Source organism: Notamacropus eugenii, chromosome 3, assembly GCF_028372415.1.
Source record: "Notamacropus eugenii isolate mMacEug1 chromosome 3, mMacEug1.pri_v2, whole genome shotgun sequence".
Classification (NCBI taxonomy): Eukaryota; Metazoa; Chordata; class Mammalia; order Diprotodontia; family Macropodidae; genus Notamacropus; species Notamacropus eugenii.
Window position 1 is genome coordinate 194,654,416 of NC_092874.1, and position 23,536 is coordinate 194,677,951.

At 42.3% G+C, this 23,536-nt stretch overlaps 1 protein-coding gene across 2 annotated transcripts; it reads left to right on the forward strand.

Annotated features, from left to right (window-relative positions):
- The first annotated feature begins 5,299 nt into the window (after positions 1-5,299).
- On the forward strand, positions 5,300-14,927 carry LTBR (lymphotoxin beta receptor). Of its 2 annotated transcripts, none has more exons than XM_072653726.1 (10): positions 5,300-5,929; positions 8,278-8,356; positions 8,863-8,988; positions 9,111-9,263; positions 9,763-9,859; positions 10,101-10,186; positions 12,764-12,871; positions 13,159-13,184; positions 13,419-13,638; positions 13,986-14,927. In XM_072653726.1, exons 3-10 carry the CDS (start codon positions 8,865-8,867, stop codon positions 14,225-14,227), a joined length of 1,056 nt encoding a protein of 351 aa, XP_072509827.1. In that variant the 5' UTR covers positions 5,300-5,929; positions 8,278-8,356; positions 8,863-8,864; the 3' UTR covers positions 14,228-14,927. The 2 variants fall into 2 exon arrangements, with proteins under 2 accessions (XP_072509827.1, XP_072509826.1); XM_072653725.1 differs by lacking the exon at positions 5,300-5,929 and adding an exon at positions 7,777-8,149.
- Positions 14,928-23,536: the final 8,609 nt, after the last annotated feature.

Genomic DNA, 23,536 nt, shown 5'->3' on the forward strand with positions numbered 1-23,536 from the left:
ACGTTACTTAAAATTCCACATCTAAGCTCCATTTCTTTGGGCTAAGGCATTGTCCTTGATAAATTGATAATAGCCCTAGAAAGGATGATGCACTAAGAGGTAGTGTTTATCAGGTACTTCTCTTTTGGGAGGAAGTGGGAGGAGAAACAAGGCAATCAGGGTTAAGTGATTTGCCCAGGGTCACACCGCTAGTAAGCTGATGAGGTCAGATCTGAACTAAGGTCCTCTTGATTCCAGGGCTAGTGCTCCATTCACCGCACTGCCTAGCTGCCCCATAACAGTTACTTTTCAAGGGTGAGAGCCAGTCTTTGCCTTTCTTTGCACTCCCAGGATTTAGCACAGTGCCTGACCTGTAGACAGCACTTAATAAATGTTTACTGACTGACTGACTAACTGAAGGATGAAATTTTGATGGAAGGGGGAGGGGATCCATAAGGAGTAATTTTAGAATATGGAAACTCTCTGGGGAAGGGTAGAGGGAAGAGCAAGCTGAGAAATGGACAAACTCCATAAAAGCGTAGAGTCTTTGGAGGGGGAGCTCCAGAGTGAGAGACAGGTATACAGGAGGGGAGTAGTAGGTTTGGAGAAAAATTGCCTGACCTTACCCACAATCCCTGTTCTTAGTTCTTTCAAACTTCAAGAGGTGCCCCTAAGTCAGCCAGCTGACACTTACCCATGTATGCTTTCACTTTCTCTCTGCTCCTCCCTTTTCTTCTATTATGTCTTCATACCAGGGATGGGGGCCTGGGATGGAGATGAGTGGTGGACACAGGAAGGTTTCTCCAGGAATTACCTATAGGCAGGAGCTGCAGGAAAGGTCCCTACCCTTTCCCTCCCTCATGCCCCACAGTGGTTCACAACACAGAACTGATTCTTTTTAGAGCACCTAATACTGTCCAATTAATCAAGGTTCACTAAGTAGGCTTACCTCTGGATTCACTGACCTCTCACTATCATGCATCTCCCACCCTGCCAGAAAGGTATTTTTAAGGTATTTTGATTCTTTCCACTCAACAACAGAAATGGATCCATGATCTCATCAATTTGGATCTATCCTCTAACTCTGTAGATCACAGACCATCCACAGTGGTTCAGATTATGTCATTCTTGTCCATATCCTCCCAAAAGGAGGTCTTCCTCTGCTCACTCTAGCTTCAAAAGGATACCAGAGGAGCAGGTGGAAAGTCTACATTCCTCACTGTTACCACTTGACCAATTCATCTTTTTTTATCACCTATTTTCAGATGAAATTCTTAATACCTGGTTGTCAAAGTTCCAGGTGCCTCCCCATTGCCAACTATGGGATATTCATTTTCAATTCTTCAAAGGATGTTGTGTTCCATGTCTTACAGCCATGTGGCATGTTGACCTGAAAACTTGGTTAAAGAAAAGGCAATAGGTCAAATGCATACATTTTATGATTTAATTAATTAAACAATTCCCTTAAAGATAATGGTAATCATAATATTATGGAGCCAGAAATTATCTGACTGTCCGGTACAGAAATTTTGCTGTGAGAAAGGAACTCTTTTAGTTGAACAAATCATAAATTTAGTAAGATAAGACAATTAACAAAATAGTGTCCATTGAGTTTTATGTTTCCATGCTGTGTGAATTTCCTCTCTGTAGCGTATGTCTCTGAGATATAAGCTAAGGAGAAAATCCCAACACTCTGCTGGCAGACATCCTGCTGACAAGGAAAGGGTAGCTTTAACAAAGTTTTAATTGAAATTACAACCCAGGACATCTGTGTTTTTCCTTATCACTAAGATGCCAAGAAAAGAGTCTCCTTAGGAAATTACTAAGTCAGCCCCATTTGCTTCCCTGACAGACCAAAAGGCATTCTCTGGGTTTACTTAAGATAACAAAGGAGACTATTAGGTCCAGGCTCTTCTTAATTCAAACTTTGGCCCTTATCAAAGTCTAAAATTTATATTAAATATTATCAAGTAACACTTTGTTTCACAGAGAAGTTTAAAGTCATTAAAGGAGCAATGCAACTTCCTGAAAAAATTCAGCTTACTCCTCTTTGCCTGCTTAATTCTGGTCCCAATGTCCATTTATACTATCTAGTCCAGATTTATATATTGGTAGACAATACCTATAGTCTTCCATTCAACTGACACCTATATTTTAGGCAAGAGACATTTGTCATCCACTTAGTTTGTCCTATGTGGATGATCAGGTTGGAAAAATATAACAATAGATATCAATAATCCTCTGATCCTAAACAGGTGAAATATAACATAGGGAGACAAACGCTTACCAAATATTAAATCTTTCAGGTCTTGAGTGGTTACCAAATATCTTCTAGGAGGTTCTGAAATGTTCTAGAACATCACTTCTGCAAAGAAAGTCATCTGGAGGACTTGACTTTCCACAGGTAATTTCTCTTCAACTTGGACTCTGCACTGGACATCTTCCATCACAGTGGCAAATACCTTTGGTAAGCATGCATCTCCATATGTTATGCTCACCTGCTTCCTATGTTCAGAGGTTTGTGAAATTGTTATATCTTTCAAGGAACCATGAATGATTTGGGTGAATGGATGCAGGCACCTTGATGAAAGAGAGCCTTTAGGGCAGTATTTTACTTTACAATATCAAATACTTTTTTATTATCAACAATAACACACTAGTTGTGTGACCTTGGGCAAATCACTTAGCTCCAATTGCCTTTCCCCTCTCCAAAAAAAATTAACAATAGGAACAGGGGAATCTTGTATTTTCTACATCTTTCATTCAATTGTACATAGGTCATGGTCATGTACTGCATGATACATTAGGGTGTGCACCCAGGGATTTTTTTTTTAATGTTTAAGGCAAGTATTTATTGAATGTGCAGGCATAAAGAACATATTTTTAGTGATCAGTCAATGAACATGAATTTATTATGTACCTACTATTTGTCATGTGTTGTGCTAGGTACTAGTGATAAATAAATGAAACTAAAATTTAACACAATTTGGGATTTTATTTTTTTAATTAACACTTAGACTTTACTTTAAAAACACAAACTTTTCAAGGGGTTCCTTTTAGTTCATTCTTTTCCCTCTCCTCAAAATATAAAACAACCTTGTCAGCCTTCCTTCCTTGGTTAAAAAGGTGTCTTTCCAATCCTACCAGGTTCTCCCAGCCCCACACTTTGTTATTCTTTTAAAATGTTAAACATTTTGCCTTCCTTAGCAATACCACCCAGAGCTCCAGATTTACATAATAGTCTGAGCTAATGAAACAAAGTGGCCAGAAGAATCCAAGGCAGGGAAGGGGATTAATGGACTTTTCCCTAACCCAGCTACAACCAGCTGGAGTCCTTAGAGGGGAAGACAGAAGGTAGATCTCCCGGAGGCAAACAGGAGGAAGGCAGAAAGCCAAGAAAGGAGTCTGGCTCTGTCAAGCAAAAGCACCTCAGGAACAGGCAGAGTGTCACCCCAGAGAAATTTGCCCGAGAGTTGTAGGGGGGGGGGCCCTTCCAGACTGTGCTGTGACCAGATCACTAGCTGCATCCCCTTCTTCCGGTGTCAGATCCTCAAAGAAGGGGCAGAAGGGAAGTGAGTGAGAAGCAGAGGAAGGAAACCGGAGGGTGGCAACTGCTGCGGGAATGGGAGTTCCCAAGCCCTCGAAAAGCTTCCCCCACCCCCAGCAGGACCTGGATCCAGAACCAGTGAAAGGAGAGGGCTGCCGGATACATGCCTAACATAATGGCAAAGATGCAATCCACTATGCAATATTGCAAAAGTCTAGCTGCTCTCAAAAGTCTAGCAGCTAGGTGGCACCACAGTGCACTGCCCTGGATGCCAGGAAGACAACCTCCTGAGTTCAAATCCAGCCTCGGACACTTATTAGCTTGTGTGACCCTGGGCAAGTCACTTAACCCTGTTTGCCTCAGTTTCCTCATCTATAAAATGAACTGGAGGGGGAAAATGTCAAACCACTCCAGTATTTTTGCTGAGAAAACCCCAAATGGGGCCATAAAGAGCCGAACATGACTGAACAACAACAGCCACTAAGTACAGGACAGAGGCCTCCTCGATGCATATGAAGACTCATGTAGCAAGTCTCCCAGAGTGCTATTTCCACCTCACTCTTGGAGCATGACCAGGTGCCACTTTTGGTGACCACATCAAAATTTGGGGAGTAGAGCAGGCCTCTGGCTATAAATAACTAATCCAGTCCTATTTGCCTCAATTTCCTCCTCTGTAAAAAATGGGGATAATAAAAGAACTTAGCTCCCAGAGTTGTAAGGCTAAAATGATATATATATATAATTATATATATAAAGTGCTTTACAATCAATCAACTAAATAGCCTTTGCTGAGTACCTACTATGTGCTGGGTACTTTGCTCAGTGATAGCAATACAAAAAAAAAAGCAAAAGACAGTCCTCGTTCACATTTTAAAGGGAGAGACAACACCCAAAAAAGCTATGCACAAACAAGATATAGACAGGATAAATTGGAGATAATCAAGAGAGTGAAGGTACTAGCATTAGGGGTGATCAGGAACATCTTCTTGCTGAGGGTAGAACTTTAATTGAGACCCAAGGAAAGATAGGAGGGAGAAAGCTTTTAATACTCAGAGTTGGGCTATGGGGCATTGCATGTGAAGAACACAAAGAATGAAGCTGATATCTGACCCTGGAGACAACAGAGAGCTACTGGGCTTTACTGAATGCAGAGTGGCATGCTCAGACTGTGCTTCAGGAAGGTTAATTTAACAGCTGAGTGGAGTGAGAAGTGAGGCAGGAGAAGAACCAGAAGTTCACTACAATTGTCCAGGTGTGAAGTGATGAGGGCTTGCACCAGGATGATAGGGGTGTCAGAGGAGAGAAACATTTATGGCTTAATAGATGCAGGCCTATAGAATATCATGGGGTGGCCTTCTCTAGAGGATCTTCCATATTTCATTTTTTGTCTTGGTATTGTGGTATATTAGGTACTTAATATAAGCACATATTAGGTGCTTAATAAATGCTTGCTTGGTGAATGGAACTGAACCTTGTATGAGTTTAGGTAGAACTGGTAATATTATTACCATTTTGTAAATGAAAAAACTGAGACAAAGAACGACCAAAGAGCTTAGTCAAGGTCATTTAGAGGGATTAGAACACAAGTCTCCTCACTTTTCACCAAACCAAACCATGATCCCTTGCTTCAATTTCCCTCTTCCATGTGGCTTTGTGAGTTTCGTGTGCTTTTGTGACTCCTTCTGCTTTTCAAGGCTGCCCTCTAATGTTCATTTTAACCTGGCTTTACCTGTACAAATAGGGAAGGGGAGTGGGTTGTCGGTGTCCACTACCTGATAAAACATTATTTATTCCAGTCTTTCAGTCTGTATATTCTAGCTGCAGCCTGAGGATGAAGTGCCCAGAACTGCAAAAGATATCTTCCTTCTCACCTACAACCAAAGCCTCAGATGATTACACCCCAATACATTCCACTTCTCTTTCTTACAGTACCACCCTGGGCATCCAGGATAATAAATAAATGGGCAATAGACATCGAGGGAATATCTGTTCAAGTGACTAGATTTGTCAGTGCTGCACCACAGAGAGACACCCCACAAACCACAGGAGCTACCTGGAAGGACTTGGAGATAAACCTGGAACCCCAAGACTCATACTTCCCAGCTCCAATCATTGCTCTCTCCACCACTTCTATACATCTCTCCTTTCTCCTATCTCTTCCTTTAGAGACATGGAACAGGTTGTTGATACTACAGTTGAGAACATAGTAAAAAGCCTCCAGACTTCTGATTAAGAGGATCTGATTAACAGGATGACCCTGGCCAAGTCACTTTATCTGTCCACTGACAGAATTCTTCAGTATGAGTACTCCCATCACCAATGCAGATTGCAACTATTCTGTACCTTCTCATCCAGTGTGACTTTTGTCCATGAAGACTTTTCCAACACAATGGAGGCCCTTCTGTGAGTCATTTATTATTTTATGACTCAGTGACCAATCTGTCTTTTTTTCTGATTATATATGTCCTTTTACTTATCCTCAACCTTTTTATGGCTTCTGATTTCATTTTAGTGAAAATGGCACAACATGGATATTGTTCATGTCCTCTAATAGACTATCAATTTGAATAACAACCAGGGGTTTACAAAGAGATTATTGTTTAATTTTCAGTGTGAGTATTTACCTGGAAAGGGCAGTCAAATGTGTGACCCTGAGCAAGTCACTTCACCCTGTTTGCCTCAGTTTCCTCATCTGTAAAATGAGTTGGAGAAGGAAATGGCAAACTGTTACAGTATCCTTGCCAAGAAAACCCCAAAGGGGGTCAAGAAGTGTGGGACATTACTGAAAACGACTAAACCACAAAATTTATCTAGAACAATCTGCAAATGCTACAACTCAGGACTGATTTATTGTTTTGCTGATATTCTAGACTTAAAGAAAGTGTTAATAATGCAAATTAAATTTAAGAATGTGTTGCTTGCATCTTTTCCCCGCGGGTGAAATTGTTAAACATTGGGGGCTGGGGGTGGAGTGCACCACCACCAATACAAATAATGTTTTTAGATGGCCTAAAAATGGAATCACAGAATTTTGGAGTTGGTGGCCTGCATCTGAGGCCATCTAGTCTAATCCATACCAAAAAAAAGCAATCCCCAGTACATTGCCAACAAGTGTTCATCCCACCCTTGTTGGAAGACTTTCCGTGAGAGGATCCACTCTCTAGAGGAAGTACATTCCACTTACGGTTACCTCCAATTGTTAAGAAACTCTTTCTGACATTAAACCTAAATCTGCCTTTTTGCAACTTCTTAGCACCTTCTCCCTTCTTTTCTGCCACTCCATTGCTCTTATTAAAGATATAGGAATCTGCCCAATTCTAAAGAAAATTTTATATTTTATATGTTTGGTGGGTTGCCACGCACCTGAAATTTGTATCCTAGTGGCCAACATCCTTGGAAAGCAAATGTAGGCTGTTAGCAGGATTGGCGTGGGAATCACTCCTTGTTTGTACCCCACTGACATAGCCTTGGAGAATTTGGGGTCACCAGGCTTCAGACTAAGATGTTTGTATAGGTGTCTCACTTGTAAAGTGTGGATAATACTTACACTGTCTACGTCATGGAGTTGTTGTCTTCTCCCAGTAGAGTGTAAAGTACTTGAGGCAGGGAATATGTGATTGTATGGTCTTTATATACTCAGTGCCCAGCACTGGAACACAGCAGACACTTAACAAATGTTGAATTCACTGAATATGAGGAAAGGAGAATGGAGTGGACAGATGTAAGCTTCTTGGTTTGGGGGCTTCTCCTTCCTCTTCTTCCGGCCCCCAGGCTTGAAGTGAATTGGGCATGCCTGAAAAGGAGGGGTGTAGGCAGAAGGGAAATATATCTTGGTTGGGCTTTTCAGGGGACTTGCTAAGGGAGCCATTCCCTTTCCCCTGGACTCCCCAGGCTACTGGTCTTTATCCCAGGTGGCTGTGGCCCCAAACTCTTTCATCTTAATATTTGAGTTTCCCCAGTCTTTTTCTCTCCTGCATCTTATCTGGTACTCCATCTGTCTTCCTGTCTGTCTGTCTGTCTGTCTGTCTGTCTGTCTGTCTGTCTGGGGACCTGGCTGTCTCTCTGTCCCAGGTCTGTCTGAAGACTCCTCCCTTGGCTCCCTTCTCAGCTGGACCCCCCAAATACTGGCAGCCCCTGGTTCTGTGTCTTTGTGGCCTGCTCTGCTCACCCCTCCTTCCTCCCTCCTCCAGCTTAGCCCTGCCCTCACGTGCTTTCCCAGACACACAGCCGCCCAGTGTGGGCTCTGGCCCAGCCTGTTCCTCTTCCCGATTGCAACAGGCTCCATGGGCAGCTCCCAGCTCTCCTTGTCCCCGCCCCGAGGCCTAGCTCCACTCCCACTTCCTGAGCTAAGCACCAGGAGCCTGGGAGACCAGGCCCGCGCCGCTCCCTGCGGCCCCCTGGGGGCATCTCAAGCCCCCCTGCTTTCCCTTGCTTGGGGCTGTGGAACTCGCATACCCAGGGTCCCTCTCCAGGCCTCTGCAAGTCTTGACTTCCCCTGCCCCTCCCCTACTCTCTCGTATGGACGCCATGCGCCTGTCCCCTGCCTGTTCCCTTCAGGGCCTGGTCTGGGGCCCTCTCATCCTAGGCCTCTTTGGGCTTCTGGCTGGCCATCAACTCAGACAGGTGAGGCAAGTAGGGAAAGGGTGGACCAGGGCAAAGGGAGAAGGGGTAGGTGGCTCATTCCTCCCTTCCGTCTACCATCCCATCAGCTCCCTACCCCTAATGAAGCCCATCTTTGCATCCACCCTCAGGGGCCTCCGGACACAAAGTGTGGAGACAAGGAATATTATGAAGCCAAACACCAGATATGCTGTTCCCGCTGCCCTCCAGGTGAGAGACTGAGATGGTGGGAGGAAGCTGGGCTGGAGAAGGCAGAGGATGATTGGGAGAGGTGGAGGAGAGGCTGGATCCATGCAGGGCAACAGGATTCAGTGATTCCCAAATCCATCCTCCTCTTCCTCCCTTGGCGGGCATTCTCACCTAATTCAGGAAAGGATTCGGAGGCCAGCCCCAGGTGGGAGTGAGAAGATCACCCACCAGGGAGAAACCTGGAGTGGGCACTAAGAAACAGGGATGGTGAAAAAAAAATAATACCCTGACTTTGTTTTTGTATTTTGCCTCTTTCAAAGAACTGTCATACCTATCAGCTTATATTTTCTTCAAAACACCCCAAGAAGCAGATTGCCTCAGTTTACATACACGAAAACAGAGACTTAAAAATGTTAAGGGTTAAAAATGAAGCCTCCTTAAGAGTCTTGACTCCAGTATTCATTAACAGTGTCATGAAGCCCTGATGGGCAGACAGACCAAGGCTAATTCACCCCCCATCCTTCTAGGTATGTTTGTCAGTAATTACTGTGATGGACGCCGAAACACCACATGTTCTGTGTGTCAGCCAGGCTCCTATAATGAATTCTGGAACCACCTCAGTGGCTGCCAACTTTGTCGCCAATGTGATGAAGGTAAGCTACCACAAGACGGTGCCTGGGAGAAATCCCTGGGTGGAGGCGTGTGAGATACAGGGTACGCAAGTTCTCCTTGGGAACCATACTACTATTTCTGAGTTTCTCCCCATCCATCCCAGTGCTAGGCTTTGAGGAGATAACTCCCTGCAACGCCAGCAAGAAAACCCAATGTCGATGCCGCCAGGGCATGTACTGCCCCAACAGGGGTACTGAATGTGAACACTGTGAGCCACTCAGCTCCTGCCCACCAGGCACAGAACCAGAACTGACAGGTCAGAGGTTGCTGAGAGAAAGAGGGAAATGACTGGATACTTGGAGAAGGATTGGGGGGGGGCAGCCAGGGAAAGCGGGAAGGGCGGGGATGATAAGCCTCTGGGACTCCAGTAATACCTTCACTCTCTTGAGTCTATCTTGAGCTGAATGAGTACTAGATGGATCTTCTGTTTGATAAAAAACCCTCCTATCCCATATGTTTACCTCCCTTGTATGATGGCAGGGAGGAGGCCAAATTGATTTAAGAAAGGAAATTGATGTAAGAAAGTGATGGAGAAACAGCAGGTAAGTGAAGATTTTGTGTCCTGCTTGCTGATAGAACAAACCAAGAAACCAAATTGGAAGCTAATACTGGGAAGAATTTTCAGATTATGACAAATCTAACACAGGGGAGATTAGAAAGTAACAGAAGGGCATGAAGATGCGTATACATCAGGTGAGCAAGGTACCCATACCCTAGGTGGGTATTATCCATCTCACATCTACTTCTTTTGGCAGATAAGGTTGGAGAGTTTGACAACAGCTGTGTTCCCTGTAGAGAGGGGTACTTCCAGAACATATCATCTCCTGACGTTCGGTGCCAGCCTCATACCAAGTGAGTGCCTTTTCCCCTGAAATAGGAGTCGCCAGCCTTCTTTTCCCTCCCTTCCCTGTTGAGTATGAGCTGTCTCTAACTCACCTCATGCATTTTGTGGCCATACCTTTATTTTCTCCCCACTGTTTCTGGGAGTCACAAAATGTTGGCAGGCCAACCTATACCAGATCTGACCCACCAGGTAATAATAGTGGGCAAAAGTGTTAATGAGTACATGGTCCATTTGCTCTTTTCTCCTCAGTTGTGAGGCACAGGGCCTGGTGACTGTTGTTCCTGGTACTGCCAAGTCTGATGCCAGATGCCAGATCTCACTTTGGAAGAAGCCAGGTGAGAGTCCATGAATTGGGCAATGTGAGGCAGAGCTGAAGTCAATACCTTTTCCCGCCATATAGAGTTGATTCCTCACCTCTAAAATGGGGAGAAATCAGTGTCCGAATTCTTCCCAAAGTTAGGGTGAGGAAGGGGTAGCAAGGGCTCCTTAAAGAAGACTTGCGAGGTGTGTTCTTAACTATTTTGTATCTACATACAAACATATATATTTCAAAAATGTATGTGCCAAATAATTTCCCACTATGTATATAGTTTAAATATTATTATTTCTATCATCATTATTATCAGATAAGATCCTATACAGTAATTTGTATACTATAAGTGGCCATATTACTTAATATTGTTACTAGAATCATAGCTAGATAGACACAGATATGGATAAATATGTGCATGTATGTATTTCTATCTATATGTGTATATGTATATAAAAACATTTTTCTGTAATTATCCTTCCTAGATTTATGAACTAATAGTTTCGTATCCAAAGGTATCATAGATCTATAACTAGAAAGAACCTCAGAGGCCATCTCATCTAATCCCCTCATTTTGCAGATATGGAAACTGAGACCCAGGGAGGATTAACGATTAATTGAATCATGTCCAATCCTTCATAATCCCATTTGGGGGTTTTCTTGGCAAGGATACTGGAGTGGTTTGCCATTTCCTTCTCCAGTTCATTTTACAGATGAGGAAACTGAGGCAAACAGGGTTAAGTGACTTGTCCAGGGTCACACAAGCTACCAAATGTCTGAGGCCAGTTTTGAGGTTGGATAAGTCTTCCTGATTCCAAGCCCAGCGCTCTGTACACCGAGCTACCTAGGTAGTAATCATCAGAGAAGGAGATTTGAACCTAAGTCCTCTGACTCCAGACACAGTGCTAATTGTTAATAATTAATAATTATTAATAATATAACCTAATCATTTAATCCAACCCTTTCTTTTTAGAGATGTAGAAAATGAGGCCCTTAGAGCTAAGTAGCTTTTTCAAGGTCAAATATCTAGTTCATATCAGAACTCAGACTAGATCTCTTACCTTCAAGTCTTACCTTCTTCCTCTTCGGCCATTCTGTATGCATATTCCCCCAGGAACTGAATTCTATTGTGCTGGTTCCCTAAGTCACGAGTTAGGATGAGAAATAGCCGGGTTATGTTTATGTAGCACTTCAAAGTTTGCAAAGAGCTTTACATATATGATCTCACTAGATCCCCAGAACAACCCTGTGACGGAGATGGCATTATCATCTCCACTTTACTGGTAAGGAAACAGGCTGAGGGAAATTCAGTGATTTACCCAGAGTTGCACAGATCATTAATGTTTGAGTCGGCATTCAAATCAGGTCTTTCTGACTCCAAGTCTAATACTATCTATTAGGTCAAGTTGCTTCCAGAGTAATGCTCCTGAGGTTTCAATGCATGTGTGTGTGTGTGTGTGTGTGTGTGTGTGTGTGTGTGTGTGTGTGTGTGTGTACATAGAGTTTATTGGGTTTTTAATGTTCAAGGTTTTTATACACACACACACATATATACATATATATATACTCATATACAATGTATATACATATACATGTATATGTATGTGTGTGTGTACATTTTTGTCCTGGGACTTTCTCTGGAGGGAGTGAGAAGGAATTTTCTCCTTAAGTTATAGACATAAGACAATTGGACCCCCAAAGGGCTAGGAAATTGGCTACCCCCAACATAATATCTTAGCGTCTGAATTTGAACCTATGACTTCTCTACAAGTGTCTAGTAGAATGCATAAGACCCATACCCACTCCCTTGCCTGGAGAAGAGGATTGAAGATATTCACAAATGAAGCTAGGCAAATATCCACTAACTTATGAAAGTACCCCTGAAAAATGCACAAAGTTTGGGTTCCCCAACAGGGCAGAAACTAATCCCTGCTGCCTTTGGGGGTGATTCCTCCTGCTAGAGAAGATGATTGTGCTCAGAGGAACAGTCACCTCTCTTATCTGAAGTTTCAGATTCAGGAGGTCTGACCTTCTATATGCTTTAACGTATGACCAGTACCAGCAGAGGGAGCAGCTGTTCTGGTTTAGGGACATGAGAATGTCATTCATATTCTCTGAAGCTAGGAGGGCCAGAGCATTCTGGCTTATTCCTTGGCCCATCCTCATCGTAGATATATGGGGAGGGAGGGATATCTCTTCTATCTTCAAACATCACCATGAAAGGAGATAGTCCTCTTTGGAAACCTCATTCTGGTACATCACAACCTCGAATCCATGTGGCACAGTGGAAAAATTACTGAATGTAATGGCAAATAACCTCAGTTCAAATCCTGGTTCTTCCACTGCCCACAGATCCTTAGATAAGTCACTTAACCTTCCTATGCCTCAGTCTTCTTGTCTACACAACGAGATGCCTTCCCACTCGAAGCCAGTTATACTGACCTAGCTCCTTTTTGTTCCAATACAAGGCTATCTTTCCCTTTTTCTGTCTTTACAAGGCAGAAGAGGAAAAGGATGGAAAACAGAAGCTCACCTTAGGATCTCCTGTCTGCCTCCTCTTTTTCAGGCTCAGGAATCTCAATTCTATGTTTTTCTCTTATAGGGACAATTTTGCTGCTCTCTATCCTGGTCCCCATGGTTTCCATTCTACTCCTTATCGCTGTCTTCTCCTGTGCCTGGAAGAGGCACCCCTCTCTCTGCCAGAAACTGGGTAAAAGGGAGTAGGGCTAGGAGAGGGAAGGGAGTTGGGGCCTCTGATCTGGATGGATGCATCAATGAATGCCCCATTTCCACAGTGTTCCCCTTCATTCTCTTGTACCCTCAATGGTCCAACTCATCTTTCCCATTTTATTTTTTATAAGGTTGGAGTGGGGAGGGGAGTAGTTGTGGCCTCTAGATGGGGAGAAAGGTGAATGGTATGGCATGTGGGAACTTAGGAAGAGGATGGGGCCTGGGGAGACGAACGGGGACCTTAGGTCATTTTTGTTTTCGTTGCAGGGTTACTACTCAAGAGGAGACCAGAGGTAAAGAGAGCCAAGAAGAATGTAGGAGGGAAAGAGACTGAGGGTGCATGCAGCGTGGAAAACAGAACAAAATCTATAGGAACAGGGGAGGGAAATATGCAACCTGGGGTGGAAAGATATTTTGGGCAGTATTGGGGGAGGAGGGCTGTTCTGCACAGGATTGGGCAGTAAGGGTACATAGAAACTGTTGGAGTCTTAAGGCAAAGTCACTGATTAGGCTCTCTTTTCCTGCAGAGAGGGGATCTGAATCCTCCCCCAAACCAAGATGTCCCTAGAACAAATCAGAAGTTCCCTGACTTGGTAGAACCACTCCTAGGAGATGCCCTTCTGGCCCCCAATGAACGTCTTCCCCCACCAGCAGTGGAAACGGAAATCCTACATCAACAAAGCTCTCTGGGCCAGGGCAGAGAGCAGGGCACAGAGCCTGGGGAGCAGGGCCAGGAGCTGCCCCATGGTAAATATAGGGAGAGGGGAGGGGTAAGAGATGAAAGATGGGCTAGGGAGCACAAGGTGTAGGAAGAGAGAGGGATAGCACATGGAGGGGGGCTGATTAAGGACACAGAATATCCTTAAACAGACAAATTCAGAGAAAAGGAGACTGAGAGATCCAGACAGACAGCTAGAGAGAGTCTCATGCAGAAATTGCTTTAATCAAAGAGAGAGACTAACCCAAGCAACAAAAGAAGATATTAAAAGCCTAAAAGGAGAAGAGGGAAAAAATTGGAAAAGAAGGGATTTCTGAGCAGGGTGAGGCAAAAGAGGTTGTACTCCTACCTTACTTTTTGCTCCTTTTTCTACCAGGTACCAATGGTATCCATGTGACAGGTGGCTCAGTCACTGTCACAGGCAACATCTATATCTATAATGGACCAGTCTTGGGAGGAACACGAGGGCCTGGAGACCCTCCACTACCCCCTGAGCCCCCTTACCCGATCCCAGAGGAGGGTACCCCAAATTCCCTGAACTTCAGTGGACCACACCAAGAGGACGGCAAAGCCTGGCATCTAGCTGAGACTGAGACCCTGGGATGCCACAACCACTAGCTGGGGATGAAGGGATTACAGTTTGCTGACTATTCCTGAAAGTACCTGAGGGAAATGTCACCTGAGGCAGTCTTGCTTCCACAGGATTTATGGGGAGTCTGACTTACAGCCCCCTGGGAAGGCAGAGTTACCACTGGGTTGAATCAGAGACACTGCAAAAGGTGAAGTTTCTACTATGGGTATTGGACAGGTGTGGGATATCCTGCCAAGGGACTTCAGCACCTAGTAGGGCATCAAAGGGCATTCTAGACTTCATCAGGGACTTGTCCATACCAGCCACAGATACTGTGAGGGCATCTGATGCCAACTCCTGCTTGCCTAGTGGTTCTGCCACACACACCACCACCACCACCACCACCACCACCCAGCACAGAATGGATACTGGCCTTGAGGCATTCCCACCCCATGACTTCTGGGATGATGGAACTTTTCAAGCACACTCATCCCAGTCCCTAAGCCTCAGGGACCCAAGGGGTGGGATAAGTGCCTCAGTAAGTACCTCTCCAGGGACTGCAACAGAGCTAGCCTGGAAATGAGGTCAAATGGAAGAACTCTCCTAGAAGAAAAGAAGGTGTCCCACTAAGTGGGATTGGGGGTTTAGATTTGGGGTAGGGTTTTGTAGGGAGGAGGGAAATGGTGGGCATATTTATAAATTGTTGTGTAACCACTTGGAAATAAAGAGATGACTGAAAGCCTGAAAGATTTTTTTTTTTATTCATTTAGGATTTAGAAACACGCTGATAGAACAGATAATTCTCTAAGGACTCTCTATAAAGGCATAGGATAGAACATTAAATACAGGGAAAACATTTCTTCTGCTGAGTAAATGCAGTTCGGGGACTTGCCTTTCAGATAATCTCAATAAGGACAGAACTTGGAAAATTTAGATGAATGGATTTCTAGTCTCTCCATTGGGCTGTGTTTCTGAAGCATCAGATGTCATAAATGAGCTTTTGACAAGTGCTAGATGTCAGTTTATTCTCATATCCTCTTACAAGTATCTATGGGTGCAAATAATCCTATGTTAAGAGTTGCAGTGGGCTCCATATACTTTAAATGTCAGTTTTCAAGAGGATAAGGTCTTTTGACACTTAAGAGTTAAACTTATATTCTCGCTCATAAAGAAAACCAAATGACTTCAGCAAAGGCATCTGCATGCAACAAGGGTTACCTACAGGAAGAACCAATATTTTGTTTTCCCTGGCAAAGAACCATTGAATCTTTTCAAGTTTTCATACTAATGATTAATTGAGACTACTTGCACCTGAAAAAAATGCTAGAGCAGATGGTACCATCTGACCTCTTCCATAAAAGGAGTGCTTTTAACTCAATAAATGTTTGGTTTGAATTTAAATGAATAGAATTTACACTGAAGTATCGTATCCAAATGGAATCACCATGATGAGGAACCCCCAAATATCTACCTCAGTACATGAATATGATTGGATTTGGTGGATGGAGTCATTTATCAATAACAACTATTAACATGGTTCATATAGATGTTTAAAAACTATTTAGTCATTATAACTTACCATTAATTATATACTTGGGTGAGTCTGGCAACATTTGTAGAAGCAAGATCTGCCTCTTACAGGCTAGAAATTTAGCTCTTTCTTAAAAGATATTTAAGATCTGATTGGTTCAGAAGAGTAAGGTTCAAACTATCAATCTAACTTTCTCATCACCAGAGTCCAAAGCCAGTGTATGATGTAGAAGTCTTCTTCCTTATGTTCAACACATGCTTCTGACTTGTAGGGACCACCATGGCAAATGTGGAGACAATCTGCCCAACTCTACCAACACTCTATCTTTGCTGAATATCCTTTCCATGTCATTGACAAATAAGCTTCCTCTCAAGTATTTCATTTTAATTCCAAATCGGAATGGCTCTGCATCAGACATGGCCTGGTGTTAATTATGAGGATTGAATGAGAATGACTTCATGTCTGAAGTGGGGGAAGGCAACATGGAGAAAGAGGGGTGATGAGGTGCTCTGATGCTTCTGGCTGCGATTCTGACTGGAAGCCACACTGACCCAAGGGTTTAGGAATCAAAAGATCTATGGGATAGACTAAACACGTGTGTTTGGGGATCCTTAAGTACTGTGTCTTGACAATAATAAACATCATAAAATGCCATTTGGCAAATCCGTATAACTTTGTGGGGTTGGTTGTGACCTCTAGACCTACCAGCTGTGATAGGCAAGGCCCTCCTTGAAAACTGGTCAGTTAAGGCTTTTCTGAGAAATGTGCTTAATGAACTACTTGGAACTTTTTAATATGGTGTCTGGGAGACCACTGAAAGTAGTGCTATGTGAAATTTCTTGGATTCTTTGGTGAAAAACACTGAGTCACCGAAAGGAAATATGCTCAGAACCCTAGAGACTGTTCCAAAATTGGAGATAATGGACAAATGCATCCCATTTGATTTCTAAAGGTGGGGAGGGGGGCTGTGTCAGTAAAAAAGGAGAGAAAACTTCCCCTCTTGCTCCAGAATTATGAACTCTAACACTTTCTCACATCTACTGACCTAGATGACTAAGACTGGATCACCTTTTCTGCTTTGTGTCTCTTTCCTTGAGCATGGGTAGATGAAGTACAATCCTGAGATGAACATTCCTAACCTTGGTAGCACTCTTGTGATTTCAAGAGGTCATGAGCTCCTGGGTCTCCTAATCAGAAGTGACTGGTAGCAGAAGTTATCGTGTAGAAAATGGACTGAATGACCCCTGACAGGATGAGGAATTCACACCCTGGCCTGGTGGACCAGAACCCCCTTGGGCTTGCCTGAACTATCGCATATGTGAGTTCCTGACACCATCAATACGGTACATGAGTCAGGGGCAGTGAGTCTTGACATGCAAGCCCTAACTTCGGGCAGCACAGCACATTGGGATATTGTGATAGCAAGTGTGGTGGGATTTGGTTTTAGGGGGTTGTTTTCTCGGCTCAGACTAAATTGTGAGCACCTGGGGGGTTCGGTCCCCTTTGAGCCCTGGTGCACAACTATGCTGAATCATGTGAGTTTCATGCTTGCTGACTCAGCCAATCAGGAGCTGAGTCTTCATTGTATATACTGGGAGGTTGCTATTTTACTTTGAGAGTTTGCTTATGAGGAGGATCTTGTGATTCCCTGGTTGAGACTCCGAGTGGCTATATGTTCAGACCCCCAACTGTTCAGATGTAAAAGCTCTCTCGATCCAGGGATATATGTAAAGTGTATAGTAATATTGCTTTGATTCAGGGAGTAGAGCTCTGTCTGTTGGTTTATGATATATGTGTTGCTTATGTCAGACAGTTTGGAAGCTCTGTCTCTTGATTTTGATTTCTCTGTATTTTCTGTTTGTTGAATGTAATTAAAGTGATTGTTGACTCCTCAAAAGTTGTCTTTCCTTTTATAAATGCAGATCTAAGAACATGTGATAGTAGGCCTCCCTGTGCATGTACTGTTAACAGATTTGGGAGAATCATTCGGGCCCAAGCACTGGGGAGCAGAGGCAGCCCTCTGGCCGTACAATATGGGGAGCAAGAGGCCAGTGTTAATCTTGGCAAAGGAGAGCAATGGAATGGATGCCATTATAAGTCCCAGCACAATAGGCTGACAGGCCAGTGGTAGTCCTGAGCTTACTGTAAAGTGGTCTTAGCAGTTACATTTTGACATTGTTACCAGTATAGTATCCAATGGTCATCAGACAACTCTTCATTAGTAACAACTTGGAGGAAAAAAAGGACATAGCTGTTGCAAAAGACAGCCAGGTGGTTCAGTGGATAGAGCGCTGGGGCCTGGACTCAGAAAGACTTGAATAACCTAAATTCAAATCTGGCCTCAGACACTTATTAGTTGTGTGACCTTGAGCAAATCACTTAACCCTGTTTGCCTCAGTTTCCTCATCTGTAAAATGTGTGTGTTCGTCCTTTGTTGCCCAAAGAAGACCATGCCATCAGAGACATGATGACATGACTTGCACTTGACTTTGTTTTGAGTGAGTGAGGGCTGTGCAGGTCACCAGTCTCACTTCTCCTCCAGAGCCATCTGAATCCAGTGACCAGATATTCATCAGGATGACTGCAGATGACCCAGGATGAGGCAGTTAGGGGTTAAGTTACTTGCCCAAAGTCACACAGCTAGTGAGTGTCAAGTGTCTGAGGTGAGATTTGAACTCAGGTCCTCCTGACTCCTACTCTATCCACTGCACCACCTAGCTGCCCCCATCTGTAAAATAAACTGGAGAAGGAAATAGAAAACCACTCAACTATGTTTACAAAAAAAAAAAAATCAGGTCACAAACAGTCAGACATGACTGAAAACAACAAAAAGTCGGTGCTTTTCTGCCTGGAAATAGAAAGTGAAATGTCTCCCTCACCCCTGAAGAAAAAAGGAGGTAGTCCCTCAGAAGAGAGATTTTGCCTCGATTTGGATTCTACCCCCACCTCATGGGGCTCCCAGAGAGGTCAGTTCTTACTAAAGGAAGGTCCTGAGTGGCAATGTTACACAGGTATAGACCTTTGCCCCGGGGCAGCCTGCTTACAGCAGGGTCCTGACCTCTGGCTCACGCTGAAGATTGGTGATAGCCAGACATGTCCTCATCATCCTGTGACGCTTATGTTTCTGGTGCTATTTCTGCTTTACATCTGACGATCCATGGTGAACTACTAAATTTTGGTCTCATTCACCATATGGAACAGATGTGAGACCCAGTCCCTCCAATGGACCAAGATGGTGAAGTCTGGGGCTTTCTGGGCTCAGTTCTCCATATTCAATCACTCCTCCTGGGGCTATTACATCACTTGTTGTCTTTTGTACTATCCATTTTTGTTTTTCTTTGCTCCTCTTTCAAAGCTCCTTTTCCAGGGCTGCCTGTGCCAGACTTTTTATTATCCCCTGGGCTAACCCAGTGGTCCAGTCATGGCCCTAAGGCCATTTAAAGGGTGGAATGTTCTCTGGATGACTCTAGGTCTTTACCTTTAAGGAGTAAGTAGAAACATCTACCACAGGCTAAGCTAATTTTCCTTAAAAGAGTAAAACTCCTCAAAATCTGATTGGTCCAGGGTACTAAGGTTCAGACCATTGATATGGTGGGCTGGTCTCCTGAGTACAAGAGCTAACAACCATGGACTCATGGATCCTTCCTCAGGTTTCATACACTGTGTATGACAGTGACCAATGGCTCACTGTCAAAGGCACAGGCAGGGCTGCTGTGCTCAGCTGAAGCATTGTTGTGTCCTTGCTGGACATCCTGTTAGATAGTCTATGACTGAGCGTTTCATTCTGTCCCAATCCTGAACATGAACTAGCAGACTCTCCTGGCTCAGGCCTGACCCAGACAATATTATTCCATCCACTGTGGCAGGTCGTAAATTCTCCACACCCTTGCAGTCATCCTGTGAGATTACTGTGTACATATTTTTCCATAAATATTGCCTGTAAGGTTCAACCAGAGGCATTCCTCTGCCTCTCCTATTGTCTTGGCGGTCCCAATCTAGCATTCAGACTGTCTGTTGTTGGCTCTTCTTTCTTTCTTGCCACATGATTGGCCCACCTTTTCCTTCAGTTATCCTTGTCTTCAACAATGCCTTCTAGTTATCTACGTCAACGAAATCCTCTAGGGGCTCAGTTCCTATCATTAATCTGGAACCATCACTGTCCATTGTATGTGATCTGAGTCGTGCTGGCTTTAAGAGATCGAATCTACACTGCTGTAGCTCTTGTATATTAGTTTCGTTTTGTTTGCATTTTTTATTCCAGGTGCCTATTCTGTTTAATATATTTTTTTAATTTTAGGAATACTTTTGTTGTTAAATAACAATCATTTTGGGATATGCAATATAATAATACATTCAGTACTTATATTAGCAATAATACTATATTTTATTCCAGTCCTTCATTTTAAGTATACCTGTGTACAGTCATTTAATTCTTTTTTAGTATTCTTGGTTATCTTCTATTTTATGCACAAATTTAGTCCATTAATATTTCAAATGCTTTATTTATGCCTTATTTTTATATCATTAGCATTCATTTTAAAACTGTATTAAGGAATTTTTTCAGGCATTTTTATTCATCTGTTCCTCCCATTACTGCCCCATTGAGCAATCATTTTTAAATGCTTCCTTGTATATCTACACAGTCCAGAAAAAGAAAATCTTCCTTTAGCTATGTCTGAAATGTATAAATCTTTCTGCAGTTTAAATTCATCACCTCTCTGTCAGGAGATGAGTGGCATATTTCCTCTTCATTCTTTTTGGACTCATTGCATTGATGAGAATTCTAAAAGCTTTCAGAGTTGTTCTTCTTTTTAATGATGCTATTGTATATATAGCTTTCCTTCTTCAGATCACTTATTTCTACATCTAATCATAAAAGTTTACTAATTTCTTCTGAAATTGTCTTTCATTATTTCTTATGACATCATCATCATCATCATAATGGCAGTTAAGACCCGAATTCAAATCCTGCCTCAGATATTTACTAACTGTATGACCCTGGGTAAGTCATCTAACCTCTGTTTGACTCAGTTTCTTCATCAGTAAAAATGAGTATAAAAATAGCACCTACCTTTCCAGGTTGGGAGGATCAATGAGAAATATTTATAAATATTTCATAATTACAATATTTTAATAAATATTTTCTATATTATATCAAACCATAAGGTACTATATAAATGTAATCTATCATTATTATTCCATTATACTAATATACCACTATTTGCTTAGCCATTCATTCCTCAAAAGGAGGATAACACTTTAGTTTCCAATTTGGGGCTACCCCTATGTTGCTATAAATATGTTTCTACATATAGATCATTTTTGTCTTCTATTTCTTTGTGGTATGGGCCTAGTAATGGTATGGTTAGAACAAAAGATATGGATAATTTGGTGATTTTCCAAATGGTTTTCCATAATGGTTGGATTAGTTCATAGGTCCACCAACAACGCCCTAGTGCATCTGTTGAACTTGCTCCTCCAACAACTGTCATTTTCCTCTGTCATCTTTGTCAGTCTGAAAAACATTAAGTAGAAACCTAGGATTGTTTTACTTTTTACTTAATTATTAATGACTTAGAGCATCTTTAATATGATTGTTGGTAGCTTAGATTTCTTGCTTTTAAAACTTTCTATTCATATCCTTTGAAATATTGCAGAATGGCTCTTAGTCTTAAAATTCTGATTCAATTCCTTATATATCTTAGAAATAAGACCTTGATCAGAGAAATTTGTGGCAAAGACTTTTCCCTAATTACTCATTTCCCTTCTAATTGTTACTATCTTAGATTTGTTTGTGCAAAATCTTTTAAATTTTATATGATCGAAAATGTTCGTTTTATCTTGTGTGATCTTCCCTATCACTTTAGTTATCTCATTGTAATTTCTCAATGCCATTACATGAATAGAACCCTCCCAACTAACAAAGAAGTACAAGTCAAAAGCACATACAGACATTAACCATGTCTAACAACATATACCAGTAGTCTGCCTCTTCTTTATTGAGATATATTTTAATCATCAGTCCTCTGAAGATCTGTTAATACACTGATGTGAATTTTGATTTTTAGTGCCATTTTCCTTTACATTACTGTTGCCATTGTATATCATGTTCTCTTGGTTCGGATTATTTTTGTCTGAGTTAGTTCATAATCTCTCCAAGTTTCTCTGACTTGATAATCCTTATTTATTACGGTATAATAACATTCATTGCATTCGTATATGACAATTTGTTCAGCCATTCCCCAGTCAAAAGATACCTACTGTGTTTCTCATTTTGTTTTTGCCAGAAAAAGTCCTACTATACAAACGTTGTTGAATATGGGACCTGTCTTAATTCTCCTTGGGATAAATGCTGAGTACGGATATCAGTGTTCAAAGGGTACAGGAAGTTTAGTCATTTTTCTAGCATATTTCCAAAATGTTTTTTGAAATACTTGGCCAACAGACATGTCAGCACGCCTGTTTTCCCATAGCCCTACCAACTTTGATTGTTTCCATACTTTATCTTGTTGGTCAGTTTTCTGGGTGTGAGATGAAACTTCAGAAATGTTTTAATTAACTTTCTCTTCTTATCAATGTAATACTTTGTTGCCTGTTATGTGAAACTTGGGGAGTTACAGCAGTGACAATAGTCCAAAATGACTGACTATGTTGCCAATGGGATGTTTGTATTATTTTGTGAGTGGGTCCAATACCTGAATTGTCCACCAGGTGTTGCTCTCCTGGAGCACTACTAACCTCAGCTTGCACATTTACGCTATAGATAAATAGAATCTTCCTAAAGGCTGCAGTGTCTCCTCTGGACACCAGGGGTCACACAGCCCTCAAAGGCCTAAACTGCTCCTTATAAGATCACAGGGCACAGTTTGAAGCCCTGATGCTGAACAGGGTCCTGGCCAGATTTGAAATTTATTAAGTGGATTAAATGGAATTAAAGAGGGGGAGGGAAAGGGTGCACCAATGAAACTTCAACAAATACATCAAAAAAATAAGAAGGAAAGCCGGCAGACGCAAAACAGATATTCCTCACCCTAGAAGACAGCGAGGCAGCACAGTGGAGAGAGCCACTGGGCCTGGAGTCTGGAAGACCTGAGTTCAAATCCTGTCTCAGACATTTCCTAGCTGTGTGACTCTGGGCAAGTCACTTAACCCTGTTTGCCTCAGTTTCTTTATCTGAAAAATGAGCTTAAAGAATGAAATGGCAAACCCCACCAGTATCTTTGCCAAGAAAACCCCAAATGGGGTCACAAAGAATCAGATACCATTGAACAGTAACAGAAGGATGGGAGATGAATATCTTAACTGCAGGAATAGTTCATCTGTTAGATCTATGGAGAAGGGAATAATTTGTGATCAAACAAGAGCCAGAGAACATTATGAAATACAAAATGGATGACTTTGATTACATTAAATGTAAAAGGTTTTGCACAAACAAAACCAATGCAACCAAGATTAGAGAGAAGCAGAAAGCTGGGAAACAATTTTCACGGCCATTGTCTCTGATAAAAGCCTTATTTCTAAAATATGTAGAGAACTGAGTCAAATTTGTAAGACTACAAGTTATTCCCCAATTGATAAATGGTCAAAGCATATGAAGAGGCAGTTTTCAGATGAAGAAATTAAGGTTATCTATAGTCATTTGAAAAAATGCTCTAAATCACTATTGATTAGAGTAATGCAAATTAAAACAACTCTAAGGTACCACATCACACCTATCAGATTGGCTAACATGACAAAAAAGAAAAATAATAAATGTTGGAGGAGATGTAGGAAAATTGGAACACTAACACATTGTTGGTGGAGTTGTGAAGTGATCTAACCATTC

Bases quoted from the DNA above. Each gene is read 5' to 3' on its own strand.
- LTBR (XM_072653725.1), top strand. From the start codon at position 8,045: ATGGACGCCATGCGCCTGTCCCCTGCCTGTTCCCTTCAGGGCCTGGTC. The intron at 13,185-13,418 runs GTAAAGAGAGCC...CTTTTCCTGCAG, and splicing joins TACTCAAGAGGAGACCAGAG to AGAGGGGATCTGAATCCTCC. The intron at 13,639-13,985 runs GTAAATATAGGG...TTTTTCTACCAG, and splicing joins GGGCCAGGAGCTGCCCCATG to GTACCAATGGTATCCATGTG.